The sequence below is a fragment of the Amphiprion ocellaris genome, chromosome 10 (genome assembly GCF_022539595.1).
Source record: "Amphiprion ocellaris isolate individual 3 ecotype Okinawa chromosome 10, ASM2253959v1, whole genome shotgun sequence".
Taxonomy (NCBI): domain Eukaryota; kingdom Metazoa; phylum Chordata; class Actinopteri; family Pomacentridae; genus Amphiprion; species Amphiprion ocellaris.
The window spans coordinates 22,042,108-22,066,608 of NC_072775.1; the positions used below are offsets into that span (position 1 = coordinate 22,042,108).

At 37.7% G+C, this 24,501-nt stretch overlaps 1 protein-coding gene across 1 annotated transcript in view; it reads left to right on the top strand.

The window, feature by feature from the left end:
* Positions 1-20,527, top strand: part of LOC111570410 (vasoactive intestinal polypeptide receptor 1-like) — a 53,705-nt gene extending 33,178 nt beyond the window's left edge. Inside the window, exons 5-13 of the mRNA XM_023273160.3 lie at positions 144-241; positions 544-676; positions 5,031-5,184; positions 8,727-8,787; positions 8,947-9,016; positions 13,113-13,207; positions 17,264-17,393; positions 18,245-18,286; positions 19,504-20,527. Of these exons, the coding sequence (XP_023128928.2) occupies positions 144-241; positions 544-676; positions 5,031-5,184; positions 8,727-8,787; positions 8,947-9,016; positions 13,113-13,207; positions 17,264-17,393; positions 18,245-18,286; positions 19,504-19,650 (930 nt within the window). The 3' untranslated portion in view covers positions 19,651-20,527. The remainder of the gene's footprint in view (positions 1-143; positions 242-543; positions 677-5,030; positions 5,185-8,726; positions 8,788-8,946; positions 9,017-13,112; positions 13,208-17,263; positions 17,394-18,244; positions 18,287-19,503) is intronic.
* The last annotated feature ends 3,974 nt before the right edge of the window (positions 20,528-24,501 follow it).

Sequence of the window (24,501 nt, forward strand, 5' to 3'; positions counted from 1 at the left end):
ACATTGCATGAAACAAGATGATCGATGTTATTCACTTCACCTGTAGTGGCCATAATGTTGTGGCTGGTTGGTGAATCTCAGTGTGTTCACTGTTTTCAACTCTCTCTCTCTCTCTCTCTCTCTCTGTTTCTGTGTCTCCCCAGACGAGTTACCTCTATACATTCAGGCAGGTTTACACTGTTGGCTATGCCACCTCACTAATCTCCCTCATCTCAGCTATAGTGGTGTTTGCAGCCTTCAGGTAAGATGACAGCAGCACACAGTGTCCTAGATGCACACACAGACACAAAGCAATAAAAGGGAGAATTGCTAGGATGGTGATTCACTCAATATTTATGTAGCTAAGATCCGAAACATGCAAGTTTAGAGGAGCACAGCAACACATTTAATAGAAGTCTTTGTGGTGCAGAGGCCTATTCATCATCTTACACATTAAAATTTTAAAGATTTATCTTTTATGTCTCTCTGTTCTTTACAATAGGAACCAGCATATATTGCATACATAAGAAGCTGCTCAGTGAACATTTTTTTTTTGCTACACAGGAAGTTCCACTGCACCAGAAACTACATCCACATCAACCTTTTCTCCTCCTTCGTCCTGAGAGCCACCGCTGTGTTCATTAAAGACACGGTGCTGTTTGCTGATGAGACCTTGGACCACTGCTCCATGTCAACGGTGAGGTTGCTAATCAGTCCATAATGTTCCCGTCAGAGAGGAGATTCCTACATCTGCCATGTGATTGAATTAGCAAAGGAAAATGATGGGAAAGTGGGGAAGTCACGTGGCAAAATGATGAATGACAAAAGCCCATCATTAGACTCATTTAGGTTAAACAGATTTTTTGCAGTGGGAAAAAAACATGTCAGTGATATTTTCTAATTCAGTGCTATGGATGTAGTGTAAAGGGAGGACCAGTCATGCTGCTTGTCCTCAGTTGAGATGGAAAATATTACATTTTCAGTTTTTTGCTTCAATCATTGTAAACTCATCACACAAACTATATTTACATACTTTTAAACATCAGATACGGTCTAAACGTAATCAGTGATTTCTAGCTGTTCAGTGTTGGTAATGAGGTAAAAAAACAAAAAACATGGATACTCTGAATCCATAACAAAAACTGTTCAAATTGCTTTTAGTGAGAAATCACAGAAAAACAAGAATATTTAATCATTCAATAGACATCTAAGCAGTCCCAGCAGGACGTGTCTTCAGCTCTATCTTCAATTCAGAACAGTCCGATGAAGCATTGCATTGAAAAACACACGTTTTAACTAAAATAAAATGCATGTGGACAGAAATCTGAACAACAAACGTGACTGAAGAGATCCTGATGAAAACAAAGGATCAGAATAAGCTTTGTTCAGCTGAGCATGTGGACTCAATCACAAATTACTGAATGTCCCTTTTTTGAAAACTTGTACAAAAAAATAGTGTCACTGAGAAAAATGGTTTTGGCTTACATGGGTGCACTTATCAAGAACTTTTATTTTGCCTGCAAACACGTCTGAGCAGACACACCTTCACAAATCATTTCTCACTGCTTGTCACACCTAATGCTCACATTTGTGCTGCAATTGCTGCAGTGAGACAACAGGCCCCTGGGCTCTGATTCATGGGGAGTGTTTTCCATCGCTTTTTTGTTCCATTTTTTGTGGTTGTGTTGCTTCTTGGTAGATGTTTTTGGTTATTTTGCATCTCTTTGTGGTTCTTTCATTTCCCTTCGTAGATGTTTTTGGGGTTTGGGTCTTTTTTTTTTTACGAATGGGTTTGGGGAGTTTTGCATGATGGTGGTCATTTTGGAATTCTCTTCAGTTATGTTGCACTTTTTGTTAAAGATGTGCCTTTGTTTTTGGTTGTTTCAGATTAGTTGGGTGGTTCTGTTTTTTTGGGGCGGTTTGTGTCTTTTTGTAATTGAACAGTGTCTGTTGTTCTGTCCTCGCTAAGTGTTGTCCCCATGAACATTTACTCAGCTATACAGACAGCTAAACACTCTCCTAATCAAACTCCAAGGAACAGGCAATGTGTTCAGTTGGGTAGTTTAATCAGGATAAAGTGTGAAACTACAAACAAAACCAGAGATAAACAAAACATTGCATCAGTATAACGCATATAAACAGACCATGTGTTCACAAAACACCAAAATAATATTTCTTAACTTAATGAATCTGCAAACAAACATCTCCTACAAACATACTGATTAAGAGGCATACACAATCCAAAGCATCACAAAGAACGTGGCCTATAAATGAAATCAACCAATATCTTAGATGACCTATTTGCAAATGACATTTCAAACTAATAATAATACACACATGTTGCTTTCATAATAAGAAACAAACAGAACTTACAGATGATGCCGTTTTCAAACTGTGAAGGTGTGGATGGTAACAGATGCAAAACAGGTGTAACTGCCACTGACTGGCTTTTAAAGGCAAGGAAGGAGATTAGAAGGAAGTGACCTCATGAGCATGACCTCACTTCCTCTTTTCCTCAGGTAACAAAAATGAATGAATATACAAAACAACCACTAGGGTGCAATAACAACAAACAGAACAGATCTGACTCCATCACATCTGTAGTAGTTTTTTGATTGACCTCACAACAAGAAATGTTAACAGAGACCTCAGACAGAAACCCCTGGTCTCTTTGGCCCCATCTATCCCTCCATACATACAGGGCTTCAGAGTACAACCATTTTAGCTGCATCAAAATCTGCCACCTGCCTGGCATTCAGCAGGTATCTCTGGGCAGCCCTCCCAGACAGGGAAAATCACTCAGTTTCAATTTGGAGAAATGTTGTCTTTTTCAAATTAGCTGTGTTTTACACGTTAGAGCTGCTCTGCTACTGTTACTGAGTGGGGACTAGAGGCTTCTCTGCGCACAGCCGCATGGTAGAACTGCTGATGAATTTGACACGTTTAGGGAACATCAGTAAACTTTAGCCTCAGACAACAACCTGGTGACTCTGTCTGTCTTAACTGTCAGCATGCACACCCTCCACCCAACAAATCAACGCTCAGCCTAAGGGAAAGCGTCGCTGGAAACAACGCTTTTGGTTCTGGAAGATTGACATTCTGAATCAAAATGTTAACCCTCCTGCTACCTTCAAGTTTGCCAACAGCTTTTATCCTTGGGGTCAGTTTGACTCCAGCAATTTAAACCTCTAGAAAATTATCATAATTAAAATTGTTCCCCAAGTTTATGTGTCAGGTACTTTGTCTGTTTGTTGACAAAATAATAAATGGCCAATGGTCAATAAAACAACCCACCCTCTCCCCTCATACATCCAGAATATTTGGTACGTGACTATGAAGAAATTTGCAAATCACAATAAAATCTCACTGACTGACCTAAAACTGAAAAGAGATATGTTTTTGGTGTTTTAGTGACTTTATATTATTTCAAAGTACGTATTTTTGTTATCTATAATGTTCGGAATGAAAAACTATATCTGTAATCAGGAATAGTAACATGTGTTATGTTTGAGGAAGAATGAAGAAAATTTCAAGAAGTTGAAAGTTTTAAAATTTTTTGAAGATTACAAAATTGCATGTGATTGTGACGGGCTGCACAGTAACTTGGTGGTTAGCACTTCAGCCATGCAGCTAGAAAATCCCCAGTTCGCGTCTCTGTCTTCCTGGAAACTTTCTGTATGGAGTTTGCATGTTCTCCATGTGCATGCATGGGTTCTCTCCAGGTACTCCGGCTTCCTCCACTTTCCAAAAACATGCTGAGGTTAATTGGTGACTCTAAATTGTCCATAGCTGTGAATGTGAGTGTGATTGTTTGTCTCTATATGTAGCCCTGTGATAGTCTGGTGACCTGTCCAGGATCTCCCCTGCCTTCACCCTAAGTCATCTGGGATAGACTCCAGCCCCCCGTGACCCTAATGAGAATAGATGTTATAATCACCTCAATATCATCCAAAACAACCAAAGTAAAACTGGGTAAAATGTTGATATTTCTTATATGTTTTATAACTAAAAGCCTGGGGTCAAATTGACCCCACTGGTTCATACAATATGTGTACAGAGCATTTAAAAAAACATATTATGTTTATTTTATGTTTAGCCAGTTGTCTCCATTCCATTAGGAAAAGCCATTAAATATGAAGCAGAAAAAATTATGTCACTCATTTATTTAGAGACGTTAAATGTTGTATGTGTGTCAGATTGACCCTAAAGATAATAGGAGGGTTTAAAAACACACAATCTCTCCAAGAAAGCCGTTCTATGCCATGACCAGTGTGTTGTTAGCAGAGCAGCTCTCCTTTGTGCTGTGTTTCAGTGACAGGCAGTGGCTAACTGAAGCAGTGAGGAGTCAGAGATGATGATCAAATCTGTGAGAGAAAAATGACACCATAGTGCACCTAACTGAAAAATGTAAAACATGTAAAAAGGTAGTCTGAAGCTTTGCACATCCAGGTGGAAAAATGTGGAGTCAAAGGAAGGATTTCCAGATCACTGCATCCTCCAAATTAAAAACAAAATGAAATGTGTGAAAAATACTTTGTCACCCATTTCAAAACAAGACTTCACTCTCTTAACTCACTAACAGCTGACATTTTGGAAATAAGCAGTTTTCACAAAACATTTAGTCCCAAGTCTAGAGAGCTGACTATGACGCTATTTCAAGATGTAAACATCAAAGTAACAGCAAGCAGCATTTCAAATAAGTATATCTGGATAGAAAACACACAACTTCTGACAGCTACACAGAGGTTACAACCTCAAGTTATTGCATTTCTCCTTTCTTTTCATCTTGTTTAATGTTCATTTATACCATTAAAGTTATAGCTTTCTGTCACAGTTACACATTTTTGCAAGAGCCTGTACATCGACTAAGTGTTCAGAGGGGAGGATGGGTTAAATTTAGCTATACAGGATGCTATAAATAAGATAAGACAGAACTTTATTAATCCCAAAGGTTTAATCTCATCTTATCCACAGGAGAAAAAGCACTTGTGTGTTAAATAGTGAAACACACTGAGTACTCAGTAACTTTGTTTTGATGTGTTTCTCCTCAGACAGCGTGCAAGTCAGCTGTGGCTTTCTTCCAGTTCAGCATCCTGGCCAATTACTTCTGGCTGCTGGTGGAGGGCATGTATCTGCAGACCCTGCTGGCCCTGACCTTCGTCTCACAGAGGAAATACTTCTGGTGGTACATCCTGATTGGATGGGGTGAGTTAAGGTTGTCTGAGGATGAAAAACCCCTGACAGACCATCCGATGTTTACTTATGTACACACAGATTATATACAAATACAAACACCCAAAAGATATAATGGTTCCACAAACCCACACTGAAATCCCAGGGGTTACCAGTGACGCTGTCTTAAAGGTGAAACTGCAGAAAATATCAGCTCTCCACGCAGTAAAGCATCAGTGAAATGGAGACAGCGTCATAAAACAAAGGAGCTGAGATGAAAGAAGAAATATCAAAATTACATTATTTTTCTTTCATCCTTCAGCCTCTCTTCTTTTCCTCCCGTCTCTGTACATTTCTGAAGCTCCAGAAATTGTGCAAATCTTTTGCTCATGGTAAAATGTTTTCATGGATGTGTCTTTGTACAAACTTGCAATGGTGCAGCATCTAAAATTCACCAAATAAAGGAAAGAGATTTACAATCACAGAAGCTGCTTTTTGAGCATCTAGTTCACTGAAGAGACAGCAGTTCATCTTAATAGATGACAAGAAAATGAGGTGATCTCCAACAATTAATGGCTGCATTATAACACATTGAATGAGACTAAAAGTTGTTGGTGTTATTTGTTTACATGTTGTAACTACACATTATATTCACATTCGGTTTTGAAATCTGTTTCCAAACAAAAATTCAGCTCCAGCTTGTTTACACAGCCTCAGCAGTGACTGCAACTCTTGTCTCTTTGGTTCCCTTTGTTTTCTCCTTCGTCTTTTGTTTCTCTGAGCTTTCTATGGATGTTCTGAGTGCTTTGTTTTCCTATTCCCACCCCACTGTCTTCTTTGTTTCCTGAGTGTTACACATCTTCCTGTTTAAACCTATACTCCGAGGTGTTTTTAATGAAGTTCCACAGCTCCCGTCTTTGCCATTTGGGTCCTGTTACCAAAATGTTACAGCAAAATCCAGCCACACTGGACCATCAGTTCTGAATCAGAAGCATTCCTGTTACAATGTTTTCAGCAGGAAGCTCCTGAAAGTTTGAGGAAGCAGAGTTGGCAAAACAAAGTTACTGGAGGTCATTTGTACTTCGGTCTACAAATTGTAAAGTAATACATCAGTGCTCAGTCAGGGCTGCATTCATGCGTTCAAACATTCACATTCACATCCTGTAGAAATTGCAGGATGTGCTGAAGTGTGGCTGCAAGACGGATGCTCAAATTCCCCCTCCGTCCATCTGAGTAAACCCTCAGGAGGCAGAGCATGGCGTGTAGCAGTCTCATTAAAATATCTGCTCCTCAGCATTCAGACAGACACAACGCTTCCAAATCAGGAGGCAACCAGCTTTAGCAGCTGATGGAAAAGCCACACTGCAGTGGCATTAGACGAACAGTGAGTCGTCCTGAGGAGGACAAGTGCAGACCTTGAAGGTAGGGGTTCATGACAGCTGATTTGACAGGAGAGAGGGAAGCACTACTTCTGTCCATCAATCCAGGTTAGAAATACGGATTCAACCAACGCTGGGAGAACTGGTGAAAAATTTCCAGGTCTTCATGTTACAAGTGAGAGTCCTCCTTTATAAGAATGAACAATAGGTTTGCTAAATCAGTGGTCAGACTGGGATATCTGAAATTTAGGCATTATGATTTATTTATTTTTACAATCCCTAAAATAATGAAGAAAAAGGATAAAATAAATAAGAATAAATAAATCAGTAAAACCCTTTTGATTTTTTTATTTTCAGGCTATCATTCATTATGTTACTTCAGGTAGTGCCACTGCTCCTATGGCGATGACTGACAACCACCGTAACCTTTCCAACAGGTATCATCACTATAAGATAGTAATAAAGAAAACCACGTAAGTTTTTTCTTTTGTTAATGCAATGCATCCAAGAATGAACTTATTTCTTGAGTCTTGTTGAACCACACAACTAAACACAGGATTTACATGTACACAGTAAAATCATCAATGTACATGTAACACTCTGACTCAAGTCAGTGAACATATGGTCTCAACCCACAAAGTGTTGAAGTTACACAACATGTTACAATTTAATGCTGATAAGAGTTATTATTGTATTTAGTGTAAAACTTGATTAACACTACACTGAATAGTGTTAATCAAGTTTTACACTATGAGATAAATAACACTCAGAGTTATTTACGCTTAACACTAACTGTTTTTTAGTGTTATTTAGAATGAACTCCTCAAAGAGTGTTAATCTTGTATAACACTGAGGGCTGATTATGAAATTACTCCAAATACAGTGCTGATTTTTAACTGAGTCCTGTGAGTGGTAAAACATGATTTACTCCAAAGTGTTAGTCAAAGTGTTATTCTTACCCAACACTCAGTTGACTTAGTAGTGAAATGTACTCTTCAATAGAGTTACACATGAAATTGCATTTTATTTACTTTATTTACTACTATTAAAACAAGTATAACTTTGGAAGAAAATACAAACAACATTATATCCATGTCTGGAATCCTGTTTATTAGAACAAAAAACATTGACCTTCAAAGTTACAACATGCTTTACATTCAAACTCTTATCAAACTGCCGATTAAGTTTATGAGCGCCAGATGAATCTGTTTCTATTTCACAGCATATTACAATTTTAAATCTGGTGGCTGTGGCAACATTTCTACGTTGGCGCACATGGAGTGATGTACTTTACATCAGTCAGAAATAATTGGCTTGACAGAGCTGAAGAGGGGAGCAACTGTAGCAGCAAAGACAGAGCAGCCTAAAACAGCTAGGAGTATGACGGAGCCTATAGCATGAAAATCTAACAAGTGTCCAAGTAATGTTTCTGATGCTCCAGATATAAAAGAAACTCTGTGAAACATACGTCATAAGACACATCAGCAGTGTTTATATATTCACTTTCACTGCCAGAAAGGGGAAACAAAAGTTCTGCACTGCAGGTTCAAGACAGCACCTTTATAATCTGTTAGAAAAAATGAACATTACCCTGTTAAATCAGAAATCTTGTACCTTTAACAGATATGATATCTGCAGCCCTTTACTCCACAACTGTCATATGTTAAACATGGTTAAAAAGATGCATAATGTCAAATGAGGCTGAATATAAGAATTGCCAGTGGATTTAAATATGATAATATTCAAACCCTAAGCTATTCTAATAACATACAAAATACATTTGCACACAATTTGCGGCTTTGGAATATTATTAAATAAATATCTCTGTCCTCACTATCTGTGTTTTTTATGCCGTGACAAGCAACCTGAGGTGTGTTTGAGTGTGTTTATATGAGTGGTGCTCAGTCAGTATTAGAGTGGCTCTGAGGCGTCTTATCAGCTTCTTTCCAGCTTTAATATTTTGCTCTTTCCTGTCTCCTGCTTTTATCCTTTACCTGTTTCTTCTCTTGGCATGGAGATGAAAGTGGGACACAGATAAATGTGATACACAGAGAAAGCACAATGTCCTGTACGCCTAACGACATTTCCATAAAAATTGCAGCAAACACGCGAGTTGGAGCAAGAGCGTCTTTCATATTCATTTTGCTTGACAGATAAAGGAAGCATGCATAATTAGTCCTTTCTATTACTTCACAGGGCTCCCATCAGCAGTCCTCATCCTCTGGGTTTTGACCAGGTTCTTCTATGATGACAGAGGGTATGATATATTTTATTATATTACTGTACTTTATGTGGAACTAATTTCACAGCTATCACAGTACATTGTTCCACTGCATTTTAAACAGTGGTAGGGACCTTACCTTGATTTAAATGTCATTTTAGTGATGAACTGGATTCCATCATGTTTTCATTGCAGTTGCTGGGACGACACAGACAATGTTGGTATTTGGTGGATTATTAAAGGACCAATAACAGCCTCGCTGCTGGTGAGTGGACATCAGTGTGGTGAACTGACCTTTGGTTCACTTACTGCTTCTGTTATGGTGGCAGATATAGCCTTAGAAATATATAGTAGTTTTTTTTTACAGTTGGTCCTAGAGGTAGCCCAAGTTTGTGCTTCATGTGGTGGGATTCGCACTGATCGCCAAATTACAACAAACCACATTCTGACTATATCATACATATTACAGGGTGTCCCCAAAGTCTGGACACATAGGAAATCTCATTAACTCTAATTTTTTTTGAGCATCTAGTTAAGTAGTTCAGTGTAAGTGAAGAATGGTCATATTGAAAGATAGGGTTAGGGAAGTGATTTTTTGGAGCTAGCATGAATTTTATCCATGACCAGTTCTTTAGTTTTGGCTGATACATTTGGTCGTCCAGAACGGGGTTTGTCCAGGACACTGGCCATTTCTTTAAACTTTTTAACCACCTTCGTCACCATGGAAAAGCCAAGTGGAATCCTATTTAGATGACGTGCATTAAATTAATATGCTATCTTTCATTATGTCCAAAAAGTACCAGTTCAACTGTTTCTTCTTTCAACAAAGCCATATTTAATCTGTGGAGGCAATAAAATTATAGATAATGAGATTTCCTATGTGTCCAGACTTTAGGGACACCCTGTACATATTATATCTGCCTATATTTTCAGAATCCTGAAAGAACTGTCGAACCATCCTTACATGCTATCTTTGTTATGATTTGCAAACAGAGGTGCAACTCAGTAAGCGGCGGTTTTTTCATCCAGTTGGTTAGAAGAATGACAGAAATATTGTCAGAAAGGCAGAAAGTATTCCTAAACAACATTCTGGCTTTTCAAAAATTCTCAGGCAGTTTTTGTTGGCTGTAGTTAGCTACATAATTAAGTTACCGCTTGCTCAGTGAGATGACAGACATTTTAACCCTCTGAACCCCAAGCACTTTCTGGGCATTTTTTTGCTCCTGCAATATTTTTATTCATGGTGGGCTCATTTTTCATTTCAAAATTGAAGTACAGAACAACTACGGAAGCAGCACAACCATGACTAGAATTAGAGAGAACTAAAAAAATGTGGCAGTTTGACAGTTATGATGTAATTTACGAACAGAGAAAAAAAGGTTGTTATTATTCTACAATATACAATATAATATTTTAGATGTATATATGTATGTATGTATGTATGTATGTATGTATGTATGTATGTATATATATATATATATATATATATATATATATATATATATATATATATATATATATATATATATATATATATGGTGGTTGAGATTTTGGGGTTGAGACTCCAGTTAAATTGTTTTAAAGTGAGAACCCTGTAAATGTTTCTTAACCCCTTAAGTCCTAGGCTTCTTTTTAAAATTTCCACAAGAAGAAACCCCTCAAATTCAGTCAGGAACAGCTGCAAACTTGTAAGGCCAAAATGAACAACCTCAGACTCTATGGATGAGAGACACAAGGAAGAATGTGAAAAAACTATACTTCTATGTGTCTGCATCACTAGGCCAAAGTGAGATTCGAACTCCAGCTAAATTAGACATTTTTACTTCCACCCAATCAAAACTCGAGATAGTAAATAACATCTTTATAGCAAACCAGTGACACTGGTGTTATTCAACCTGTTCTACAATTTCTTAACTGTAGCTCTACCAAATTTAACATAACAGACATAAGGCACAACAATGCAACACCCACTTTCAGCAGTACAAGGAGTGCTCTTCACTTAATGTGTCACTCCTGACACTGGTAGCTTTGTTTTTTTTTTTAAAAGCAGATACGGTCTGGTGCTGATACAGGAACTCCAGGATATAAATAAATATATATATATATATATATGTCTATATATATATAGACATTTTTACTTCCACCCAATCAAAACTCGAGATAGTAAGTAACATCTTTATAGCAAACCAGTGACACTGGTGTTATTCAACCTGTTCTACAATTTCTTAACTGTAGCTCTACCAAATTTAACACAACAGACCTAAGGCACAACAATGCAACACCCACTTTCAGCAGTACAAGGAGTGCTCTTCACTTAATGTGTCACTCCTGACACTGGTAGCTTTGTTTTTTTTTTAAAAGCAGATACGGTCTGGTGCTGATACAGGAACTCCAGGATGGAGCAGATTGTCTATTCCTCTTGATAGAATGTACAGAACATTCTGAAAGTATGAGGTAAAAAAATACATGCCTCATGCAAAAAAGACAATCCTCACTGTTCAGCTTCTCCAACAAATTAGCATAAAAGCACAACCAGGGTGTGGATTCAAACACAAGAGACTGGAGAATCACAAAAAGTCTAACAAATTAATTGTTCAAAAAAAGCACAATAATCAGGCAGGTATCCAATTCACAAAGCAAGGTTGGTAGTCAAAACCAGGCTGGATCACAAACACAGGCAACACGGGGAATCACAGGCAGAGATGGCTGGGACAAGATGAACTGGCAAAGGACAATAAGCCTCATCTCATTTCACTAATTTCAGCCTCCTCAACTCCTCGATCCTCTGTCTTCTGGCCCGTGACTCGGAAATCCATCTTGGTGCATCATAACAAAGGACATCTCAGTTCATATAATGCATATCAAGGGTAGAGGATGAAGGATTGAGGAAGCTTGTTGGAAGAGTTATAAACAAGGATGCACAGGTGTATCCTCACTGTGTCCTTAAAAAAATATTTTCTGCACCCATGGTATAAAAGAGGCAACACACAGCTGGAATATACAAATTGTATTGACAGCAGGACTGACATGTCTGTATATGATATTCAATATAAATATATGTCATGCTTTATTGGTCTAGTACTGTTTTATACTTCACAATGAAGGTGCGTGTTAAAAAAATAAATAAAAATGTATGACATCTTTCAGTTTTCGTCCCATCTGCTGCACTGTGACTTGAATTATCAATAACAGTAAAAACTACATGTTATCGTGGACACTATTCCTTTCATCTGACAGACCCGGCATGTTAGAACCAGCAGCCGTCCACTTGACCTTCTCCTTTATCTCCCACATGACTTCCCCAGGGCAGCAGGATAAAGATAGGTCTTGGGAGAATCATCAGGATCAAAGATGTGGAACAGAGGACCAGGTTTCACATTTTTTGAAACGTGACAATAGGAAATAATGAACTTGAATCAATTAAAGAAAACTGGTCTGGCTGGACTTTACCTCCTGGCAGTGTGGAGGTACTCCAAATTCTTGTTGTTGGTCCCTACCAGGAATGGTTGCAACCCCCCAGGTCTAGCTGGGAGAGGATGGTGCCAATGCCCAGGTCAGAGGCATCAAACGCCAAGAACGAATTATCAACTGGTTTCTGGTAACAACCAGGACCAGAGCAGCAGTGAAACTTTCTTTCAGTCTCTAAAAGGATCTCTCAGGCCTTGGAGGTTCCAGTTGAACCATGATTTGGAAGAGGTCAAGGCATGCAGAATGGTGGCAATGCTGCTGAAATTTCTTAGAAACTTGCAAAAGAAATTAGAGAAGCTCACAAACCTCACACTTGACACAAATATGATGACAGTCTCAGCACATATTTTTCCTTATTTTACTGTAACATAATCCTCCTATGATGCATTGCTTATATTTACATCCTTGGTTAAACAAGAAAGAGGTTGGATGTATATTTTATTTGACATGATTCAAATGTAAATTGCAACCATGCAGAGTGTAGTAATAAAATGCTCCTTCGCCTTGGAACTGGCACCAGGTTAGCTACCTATCTTAGCAGGCTAACACTGACTGGTGCTCTCTCTCTTTGTCATTATATAATTTTTAAAAAGTGAAATAAAAAGACACAAACTCTTTAAATGCAATCTTGCTACAGACCCGTGATTACATTTCAACACATGTATAACTGGACACTTCTTTATTTGGAGGGCTTTGGGACAGATGTTCTTCATACATGCTATTTAAAATAACACATTCAGTACACAATGTTACATTTTGTTTGTTAATAAGAAAACAAGAGGATTTCCATTAACTGTAATGCATTAAAACTATTTATAAATTTATCTGTCGCAATGTGCTTGGGATGTTTTCATTTGTGTGACTGTACATATGTGTGCATGTATCCCTACCAGGTCAATATTGTCATCTTCATCAATGTCATCCGAATCCTGGTTCAAAAGCTGAAATCTTCTGCCATGGTTGGGAACAATGACACTGGGCACTTCATGTAAGTCACAACTCACTGACACAACTCCCTACAACAACCTTAGGAGTGTAGTTACAGACACAAAGTAAATTATATGGTTGGATTTGGGTCAAAAGGCTCTGTTCTTTTACTAAGCTGTCAAACTGACTAATTCACATTAGCAAAAACATACACACATTGATCTAACATCCTTAGTACCAAAAGTTTTACTAGAATAAGAAGATAAGAAGGGTTTGGGCTGATGGATGGAGCTGCAGCATGAAAAGATGTTAGCACGTGAGCATCAACTGAGCACTGACGGAAGAAACATCAGGTTAGAAAGACTGTCCTGCCTGCCGACAATGTGACTGGATGATCCTTCTCAGCAGGTAACCAAACAGATGATGAATGGATCTGTGAGTGTTAGGGATGAAAGAAGCAGCTGATACCAATCAGTTAATGCAGGACGTCAGAGCTCAACCTGAAATCACAAAATGCTACACATTTGATTTTAAGTTCACTTGCAGCTCTCTTGCATTTTAATATTTCTGTGAAGAAATGATAAGAAAAGGATGAATCAACCTCGATATGAATTTATCCATGAAGACATTATGCTGCTTTTGATAAAACAGAATTTTAAAAATCTGTACAGTTCATGATGCTAGCAGTAAAAAACAAACAAACAAAAAGCAGTCACAAAGTGATCAAAAGTGAAAGGTTAAATCTTACAGTTAAAGTATATTCTTGTAAGAGGAAGGCTGAATAAATAGGAGGAAAAACTGCACTTTCCCTCTCTTATGCATTTTCATTTTTTTCTCTCTTTAAGATTGCATTGGAGTTATGAGGGTTCACCTTGTTTCTTTGATCTCTGCCTGTGAGCCAGCACCTCACAAGAATAGGTATAGTGATCTGATTGAAACCGAATTCACACAGAAATTCAGAAATAACTACATTCAAAGATCGAAAAAAAAAGTTTTTTTAAGCTCAAAATAAAGAAAGTGTGGAGATAGTGATACTGTAGCTGTGTGGAAAAGCAGCAGCATACGGCATAAGCACCAAACAAGTACTGTTACTGTTGATGCACCACATTTGGGCCACTCTGAATTTCTGAACAGCTATTAACTGCATTATTGTACAATTTCGCTATTTACTTTTATTTTAAATACATTTATTATCCTCAGAGGATGAATCCCACTGTCCTCAGCGATCCCCTGACATTTCAGCTAGCGCCACTATAAATGAAATGCCTCTCAAATATTAAGTTATTTTACAGATATCTGTGGATCCCAGAGGATTGATTTTAATAACTTTGTTGACCCTGTTTCAGGTCAGGGCTTCCTCATCTTCACAGCTAAATGACACTCTCACTAGCCTCAGCTGAACTCTCTGTTTAATGTTAGTTGGCAAATATCGCTGTGCAAACATTTTACCTGCTAACTTTGAACATGTTTGCATTGCTGTTGTCATAATGTGAGAACTGTGACGTTAAGTTAGCATGCTTATGTTGGCAGGTAGCTCAGTGTTTCACTGTAAGTAAGGATGGATGAAAGGTCACCATGTACTCCTACTGCAAAAAAAGTGAAGCCTAAATACTGTAGCGGTCATATTGCAGTTGATGATTTATACCCAGACTCTGTGATATCAAAGTCCTACCTCCTCCCAGCCCAAATATGAGCATGCACTCAAAAGACTACAGTTTACTTTCATAGCAGAAAAAAAGAATCCAGAAAATGTTCAAATTGAATCATTTTATATTGAAGTGAAGCTTGACTTTATTAAAAAAAAAAAAGAAAAAATTAATGCATATCAAATTTTAAACAAGAAAAGCACTCAGAAAGCACAGTACTCCTCCAAGGCTGCTCAGCCATGTATATTTAAAAAAAATTGTGGTATGGAGCAGTGGATTTGTAGTTGGATTGCAATCATGTGATCATCAGTATGGGCAGCTGATGTAGCGTTCATTTGTCATAGTTACAGTGATGCTGTGCCGCTGTCTCGCAGTGTTACAGAAATCTTTAACGAATCTGTGGATCCAGAATATAAGCCGCACCACTGCCAAAATCAAATCAATTGGTCCTTGTGTCATTTCTGACAAAAATTTCATCCAAATCCGTTTTTTAATTGTGTTGCTAACAGACAAACTAACGCCGATCGTCACATAACTCTGCTGTGTTCCTTGGCGGAGTAAAAATCACAAATAGATCATTTCTCCTAAGAATTCAGCCTGAATGTCCCTATTATACAAATCTTTGTATGTAAAATGTCTGTTTCGTAAAAAAAATTCTGTTTGTTTTGCCCCACCCAATTGGAGACTCCTCAAATTAACACTTTTGGGAACCCTGCTGATTGTACTTCAGAGTAAAAAATTAGTTTTTGCCTCAATGAACAGAAACTTTTGGACTTTTGAAGACTATGACACAGACACCTGTTTACTTTCTGATTGGGTGTAAACTGTGACTACGTGTTCTCAGGTCCATCATGCTCCTTTCATGTGACCATTTTCAGGAAGGAAACAGATATTAGCCACGACCAGTTCAACATTTAGTCATTGCTGTTCTTCTCCTGTGCTAAATCCTGTACTACTAAGCAACCAATCCTCTGCCTTGTATGCTTATGCAAACATTTATGTGATACATACGCTGTTTTCGATTTAAACTGCTGCCCTAGTTGTAGCCATAGTTTGGGGTAAATACGAATAGTTTGGATATTTTTGAGAGCAACACTTAGAACCTACTCATCAAGTGTAAGTAGGTCAAAAGTGAACACAGAGAAAAGAAAGTTCTGGAGTTATTCAGCGATACAGCCACTGACACCTTTATTGGGGCAAATGACGTTTGCTTGTGTCAGATCTAAATTCTATATATTCCATTTGAATAAAAAGTAAACTTTAAGGTGTTTCTTTCTAAATCACAAAGCTACTGTTCGATGCTGAGGTAAAACTGCTGAATGAGACATTATGTCAGGAATGAAGGGTAATAAGTACGGAAGCTGATGAAATCCCTTGAGAAAATGATGAGCTCTTTAACAGTGGAATCATTTCATCTATGAATCTACCGTGGGAGACCTGAAATCCAGTTTTGCCTGAATGAATCCTTCCTTGTTTTGACATTTGGCTGGTGTGGGTTAGTGCTCAGCTGAATTAATTTAGAATGAGAGCGCATAAAAATAGCACCTGATACCAGAAATAGATGTCTCCTCCATTGCTGCATGACAGGATCGTTCCATCGCTTCAAAAGCTTCATCTCTGTCTCACAAACTTCATTCTTGCTCAGGCGGATCTGTGACGTTAACACAAAGGCACAAATCCCAGGTGTGACAAAAGACAAATGCAATCCTATTATAGGCTTGAAATTAACTCATGTTGTTGTTTTTTTTTTTAATCTTAAACCTTTAAGCTATCAAGGCTGTGATGTTATTTCTGATCAGAGTGATGGTTGTGGCTAGTTTTGAATATTCACGTTTAAATGTAATGCTCTAGCTGCTGGGACAACTTGACTTTGGAGCTTTGAATCAGACATAATCATCAGAGAACAAAACACATGTGCAGATATCTCGTGGACAGATCTGCGTCGGTTAGCTTACAATCTCAATGGCACAGAAGACAGGAAAGGGAAGAGTAACAGAAAAATAAGGACACTTATCGCAGATTTCGTTGATGAAGCAGAGGTGGAGCTGCTCTTTCTAAATCCACATGGCTTGCAGCAAATTGTTGCAAACAATTAAATGTCATAAAAAAATGAAATGGCAACATTTACATGATATTTAGACATCAGTGATCTAAGCTTTTTTAGCACAATGCATCTGCATTTTTGACATTTGAATCTCTTCCCCTGATCGGCCTGATGACGGCTCTGTTTTAAAGGTCAGCATAATGAAGATTGTGACACCACCAGTGTAGCTTTGATCAAACTTGAATGACACATTTTGTTGTGTTTTGCTTTGTATCTGGCATTTCAGAGTTGACATGTAAGTCTGAAAGTACCGAGCCTTTGTATGCTGTGATATTTCAATCTTTAAACAGCTGTTGCGTCATTATCTGGACTTCTGTTTAATCTTTCTTCTTCTTTTCATTGCTTTCATTGTTTTTGCGTTTCTCAGGAGGCTGGCTAAATCCACCCTTTTCCTCATTCCTCTGTTTGGGATGCACTACACTGTATTCGCCTTCCTGCCTGAGAACACTGGAGTTGCGGCCAGACTCTACATCGAGCTGGGACTGGGCTCCTTTCAGGTATGAAATATCACTCCAGATACACAAACTATTTTCAGAAGCATCACAAGTTAGTAAAACTGAATCACTTATACTGCTTGAGAAAAGCATTTTTCACAGCCGACATTTGGACCTGCCATCTCAGGATGGCTTTGTATTATTTACATGTGTGCTTCCTGCTGGGAAAAAGAACATTCAGTTTTTTTTGATGATTTTTTAAATACTCTTATTGAAGTTTTGATTTTATGAAGTTAAGAGAGACATTGTAGAGGTTCATGGAGATAAGGAGTTGTAGCAAACGGCATCTCTGCTAAACAAGCTGTCTTCAGCTTTCCCCCCCAAAATTAGATTTATGCATGAATAATTTTTAGCATTTGGAACTGTCCTTTTGCTAACCACATTTGGGATCTCCATCTGAGGATACTTGTTGGCTGGCTGTTCACTGGAATATTCTTGTGATTTGGTTTGTTTACATGGAACTGACTTTCTGAAAACTCAGCAGCTAAACACAACGGTGGGTTAACCATCATGACGACAGTTAATACTCCAAAAATCACAATGAATTTTACCTGACAAATATACACACAAAAGCTACTTTGAAATTTCAGCCTCTTTATTTAAACTGTAGGAAACAAACACTCGTAATCAGGTGGGAGCACATCAATGGTTATGCTGTGTAGAACTGATTCCATAAGCTGATGTTTCGGCACAGATTACTTTCCTTCGAGCTTGAAGCTCTTATCTTTCTGCATGTTTGTTTGTTTTCTACACTGTGACACCCTGTGCAGTTCAGAGTTCGCTCCACAATCGATATATAACTATAATTTCTCACTGCTGACTGTATCTACAAACTGTTGTCTGCTGTGTTGCAGGGATTTGTGGTGGCACTCCTTTACTGTTTCATGAATGGAGAGGTAGGTGAAGCGTAAATGGTTTTGTGATATAAAATTTGTCATACATAGCAGCTCTGGAGGAAAAAAAAATCTCACTCCTCTAGTTAATCTTCTCTCAAGTAATTCAAAAGCTATTTTTTAGAGAGTGGATGTGTGCTTTTAAAATGCAGCAACTTGCACATATAAATTGAAGTGACTCATTGATCAGTGACTTTTCAGAACATCATGAGGCCTAACTGCCTTTAGCTTTCTACAAGTTGCATATCCATGCAAGGACCTTCTAGGTTCAGCCATCGGTGGGTAAACCTCAGCCCACTCTTAGGACAGACAATTCAAGCCTACAAAATAAATGCTGTTAGCAATCTGTAAGCTAATTTGTTGTAACATGACAGTCATGAATTCCTTAATCCTTAGACGCATAAGTGTGTAAAAAATGACCCGGGGAGGTCATTTCGTAATATCTTTGTACTGAAAAGTTTTTATTATTTCATATTCCAGGTATTCTCAAGAAACATGTTTTTGATATTATTCCATTTACATTTTTAGGTTACCTTTTATACATTTTAAGAAATTATCATATTTGTGTTACTACTCCAAGCTTCCATAAGTGGGTCAATAATGACCTGCATGCATTTCCCATAGAATTTTCATGGGAGTCTGTGCCTCTTATCAATTGTGACTGTCAGGAACATAGTATTTACTGTTGACCACACACACTATGTCAGAAGTGCAACCCATCAGGAAGATTATTTTGCACAGCAAGACCTGATAAATGTAAATATTATATATATGTTTAACCTCAGAAAAAATGAGATGCCATCAAATTGATATTATTCAACATACTTGTACATTCATGACTCTTGTGTGAAAGAGTAAGTGATATTATTATGTATCATCAAAAAATTAAATTAATCTCTACTCATATCATATATCCATACCCACATGCATGCCAAAAGAAAGAAAAACTCAGTGCTTCAACATAATCGTCTTCAATAATAAAAAAAAAAGTTTCAACAGAAAATGCACTATAGCTATAACAGAGGAAAAAGTGCTGTGTAACTACCTCCAAGTCATATGTCAAAGATTTTGGTATCTCATCAAAGTCACAGTTCTCTGTTAACATAACACACTTCCATTTTTTCAAGATGTAAAAAAACAAACAAACAAAAAAAGACACTGGAGGACAAGCCACAGTGGAGGTTTTCAACTAGACATGTCTCACACATGTTTGTCTGCAGGTCCAAACAGAGCTGCGGAGATGGCTTTGGAAGTGCCACAATCAAAATCATCTCACACCAGCCAAGAGGAGCATCACTCAGATCACAATTCGAACACGTGGGGGGCTTGGACTGCCTCCTTCCAGTGGCAACATCTCCTCAGTATGATTTTAGAGACTGTCTGTGGAAAAAAAACTGCTGTGAGAATGTCAAGGAAAAACAACAGAGGCAGTCCTCAAAGCTGAACATGCTGAGGACATTATTTCAACAACCGCTCTATGAGAACATAAGACCGTAATGAACGCTGGAGAAAATGTCTCGGTATGAATTATATCAGTGTCAGCAGCAACTATGACTAAGGATGGCGCACCGCAAATTTGTAATCTGCATCACAGTGGGCTCGTTGTCATATCATCAACAATGGTGCTTGATTTGTGAGGATGGTGCCACAGTGGAACGAGGGAACCACAGCAGAGACAGAGCTCGCCCTGAGCTTGTGGGACGAGTGTTTGTCAAGGTTGTGTGTACAGTTTGGACTACACGAGTGCAAACATGACCAAATGCTGAGAGATTATACAGAGGCAGCTGTGGAAACAATAGATGTTTGAACATGACGAAAATATCTGAAATTGCTCTGCGCTGCACTGAACTGATGAGGTGATGCTATGTCAGCCTATCAGGCTGAAAACATGTGGAGGACCGCTCTGGATCTGAATGTGTTCAATCACTCAGCATCTCACCAGCTGCTGCAGAGACATTTTCAGACATTAAGATCCAGGGGGACCGAACAAGTATTTCAAGTTGTTTGTTTGTGTGTTGTGCTGCTCTGCACTAATACAGCATGTCTTAAAAGACTGTTTTGATGAGCCATTTCAGTATTTATGAATAGTCATTTACTTGTTACGTCTTTTTCTATGTTGTTTCCAGATGTTATATATTTATTTTGATACACTAGATGCATTTATCGAGATACCAAATGAATAAATGGGACACACATTTACATGGTGAAAAGGCATCAAGATGGTACTAATCAACTTGAATGATAAGTGGCATATATATATATATATATATATATATATATATATATATATATATATATATATATATATATATATATATATATATATATGTTATAATGCTTAAGAGTTCATCCATATGTGAGTTAACAACATTTTGATGATGATCAAAAAAGCAAGAAGCCCAGGATTTTTGTGAGAACAAATATCAGTTGTGTTTGATTTAATTTTTTTCCTAAATTACACACATCCAATTGTAAATAGGCATTTTTCAGTATCAATTAAGTCTTGACATTTTTAAACTAATTTTCCCCAAATGTGTTAGTAGAGAAAATTGATACCACTCTCACGATCGTACCATCAACACAAAGCTACAACGAGTAGCCTGTTTGCTTAGCATGAGGTCTAGAAAAGGTTAGCTTCACTCTGTCCGTTTCGAAAATGAACCTTTAAAGTTAATTGCCACGTGTTTTTGTGCATCTGTACATAAACCTAGATATGAATATGACATGTTGTGGTTTTACTAGGGAGGGTTACATGCTAAACCTCATAGGTGCTGGTCAGAGTTAAACTCTAAACAGAGAACTGATCATCTGCAAAAACTGACTATGTCAGTAGGAACACACAGTTTATCACCCACTTTATATATGTCTACAGCTGCTTTTATGTGGATTAAACAGTTAAAATCTGAAAATACCCATAACTCTATGTCTGCTGTAATATCAAACGTGTGTCATTGTGAAACTTCAATGTTTCTTGTAAGTGAATAATTATGCCTAAAGAACTGTTAGCAGATTAGAGTACAATCAGACGCAACAGTCATGATTATTGGCAGTATTGGTAGTATTGTTTCTAATGTTTCGGCTTTAGGTGTTTGGTGTGTTTATTTATATTCGGAAACTAGAAGATAATTAGTATGATTTATGGATGGGCATTACATATAAAATATCAACTCTTTTGCAATTGACCTGTGGGCTATAATCTTGAAAATAGGTTAAATGCTTAAATTCTATCAAATCATTTTGATGTGCTGAGAACATTTCAGCCAAAATGAAGCAATCCCAGTTAGGCAAGAGAAAAATTGCATCAAATGAACTGAATTGGTCCTTTAATATTCAACTGATAAAAACAACCTGCTAGGTTTTAATTAATCTAGGGCACAGTGCAGGTAAAATAATGCAGAGACACTGAGATAATTGCAAAAGAGGTAATTTCTTTATGACTGTGTGACCTGCATAACAGCTACTGTAGATAAATAAAAACTGAGTGATATAGTTTTAACAAGCAAGATATCTATATTTAACATTTTCCAATATAGACATGCTACACAATGATATATTGATTAGGGTCTCCATAAATATTTTGTTTAATTCATATTACATAAACCATGAGCACCAAAGTTATAATGCAATCAGATTATTAGGCACGGTAAACAGAACCGATGGTGACTCCCTACCTTTAAAGTGGTCATACAGTCTGATTTTGTGTCCATTCCTCAATTATTTATATTTCTTTATAAGGGATCATCAAGCAAAATAATCATCCAAAGAGTTTTTTATAAAATGATTCTACGTTGTGAATATTATTCATAGCCTGCAAACACAGTTCATCGAACAAAAACAAAACTTCTTTTGACATGAAGACTATTTCCTTTACATCCATATGGTGTTGTTGGACATGGTAGTTTTCTAGTTTGCTCCCTACAAAATGGAAGTGTCCCAATCTTTTTGTGTTTAGTTTTTGGCCCACAACAGCCTGTGTAGTACGGTAAGTGTTTCCATTTTGAGGTTCTGTGTCACAAGCCAGCTCAAGGTTGGTCAACCTTCCTCACAACCTAAACTTCATCTTACCAGAATGGGTCATTTAATCCTGGATGAGCTCCCAGTTGTCACAACTCGGCTCAAGGCACTACAAATAAGGACACACGAGTTGTAACTAACAACACATTTATTTCACAAAGCTGAGCAGTTAAGTGGTCCAGTAGGTGGCAGTTCGGGTCAAGAGAGCAAGACACCGTTCATGCCGACATCAAAATCTTGTGGAATGTCAAATGTCAAAATTTTGTTTGGATTAATGTTTGAAAATGTCTGAAGACTGATTGGAGATTGCCACTGATGTTCAAGAATCTATAACTTCATTCAACATTCATATAGTTTGACCTCTCGAAGAAAGTGAATCAAGTTTTTGGTCACTGTAGAATGACAAGATGGTGGAGAGAAGATGGGGACAAAGTAAACACAGATGCCAACTTTTTCAGCTTGAAGGTCTCAAATGAGCCGCATTACCTGATGACCCTGACCTGGCCTCCACAGTCACCTGACCTAAACACAATCCAGGTGGTTTGGGATGAGATGGACCACAGAGTGAAGGCAAAAGGGCCAACAAGTGCTCAGCATCTCTGGGAACTCCTTCAAGACTGTTGGAAAACCATTTCAGGTGACTACCTCATGTAACTCATCCAGAGAATGTCAAGACTGTAAAGCAGTAATCAAAGGGTGGTTATTTTGAAGAATTTAAAATATAAAACATGTTTTGACTTATTTCACACTTTTTTTAATACATAATTCCATATGTTTTCATTCATAGTTTTAATGTCTTCAGCGAGAATCTACAAATGTAAATAGTCATGAAAATAAAGAAAAAACATTGAGTGTCCAAACTTTTGACTGGTAGTATACATGTCAACTTTGACAGAATATCTGTCAAATATATAGATTTCCCCCACTTAAAAATGCTTACAGATTTATAAATAAATTCAAATGAATGATATGAAGTTCAGTCAGGCAGTAAGCTACAGCCATTGTAGCTTACAATTTGTGATAGTGTTGTGAAGTTGCAAAGCATTACTTCAGTCCTTACCATATTTGTCGGGTGATTTGAGACATGCAAATAGTGTTCTCTGTGGCTGATTGTCTCTCAGATGTACAGAACATGCCTCTGGCACAGTTTCAGTTCAAAATGTACACACCAGATGCTGCCACCAAGATGTCTCACAGACTGTGCATTGTGTGCGTATTTGTGGTAAAAATGTTTGTCTTAGTTATTGTTATTTAAACGTTACATATTAATGATAAAGGTAAAAAAAAATGGAGCTTTTTCTGATGTGCATTAAAGCTGATGCACACAATTTAAGTTGTGTTTTAGCAAAACAACCACGGTTTCAGAAACAAGAGGATTCTGTCTTCCAAATGAAGTCACATGCACGCATTACTTCTTCCGAGTATGAGTATACCAAATTGGCAAATATTCCACGAAAAAGGCTGGATGCTTTGAGGAAAACTTTCTTTCCAGGCTGCATGGAAAGCCAAGCTAACTGCTGCTGGTTGTAGCCTCAAAGCAAGAAAATAAGTATTTCCATAATGTCAAACACCTTCTACAACCCCTGGCAAAAATTATGGAATCACCAGTCTTGGAGGATGTTCATTCAGTTGTTTAATTTTGTAGAAAAAAAGCAGATCACAGACACGCCACAAAACTAAAGTCAATAAAAATGGCAACTTTCTGGCTTTAAGAAATACTAAAAGAAATCAAGAAAAAAATGTGGTAGTCAATAACAATTGCTTTTTTAGATCAAGCAGAGGGAAAAAATATGGAATCACTCAACTCTGAGGAAAAAATGATGGAATCACCCTATAAATTTCCATTTCCAAAACTAACACCTGCATCAGATTAAATCTCCTCATTAGTCTGCAGTTAAAAGGAGTCTCACACCTCGGAGAGCTCTGTGTAGTTTCTCACTCATCCAGGTGATGGTTATCCAAAGTTGTTTATATCAGTCCAACTGGACTTTAAGAAATTTCCTTGAAGACGTTTCACCTCTCATCCAAGAGGCTTCTTCAGTTCTTCAGAGAACTGAAGAAGCCTCTTGGATGAACATTGCTTGTTAAAATAGTCACGCATTTGGAGGAACCTGATGAAGTCTTTCTGCTCCAAACCAAACTTAGTACGCAGGGACTGGAAATTCTGTAATATCCCTTTGTGTGTGAAGGAAAGGTATGTTGTC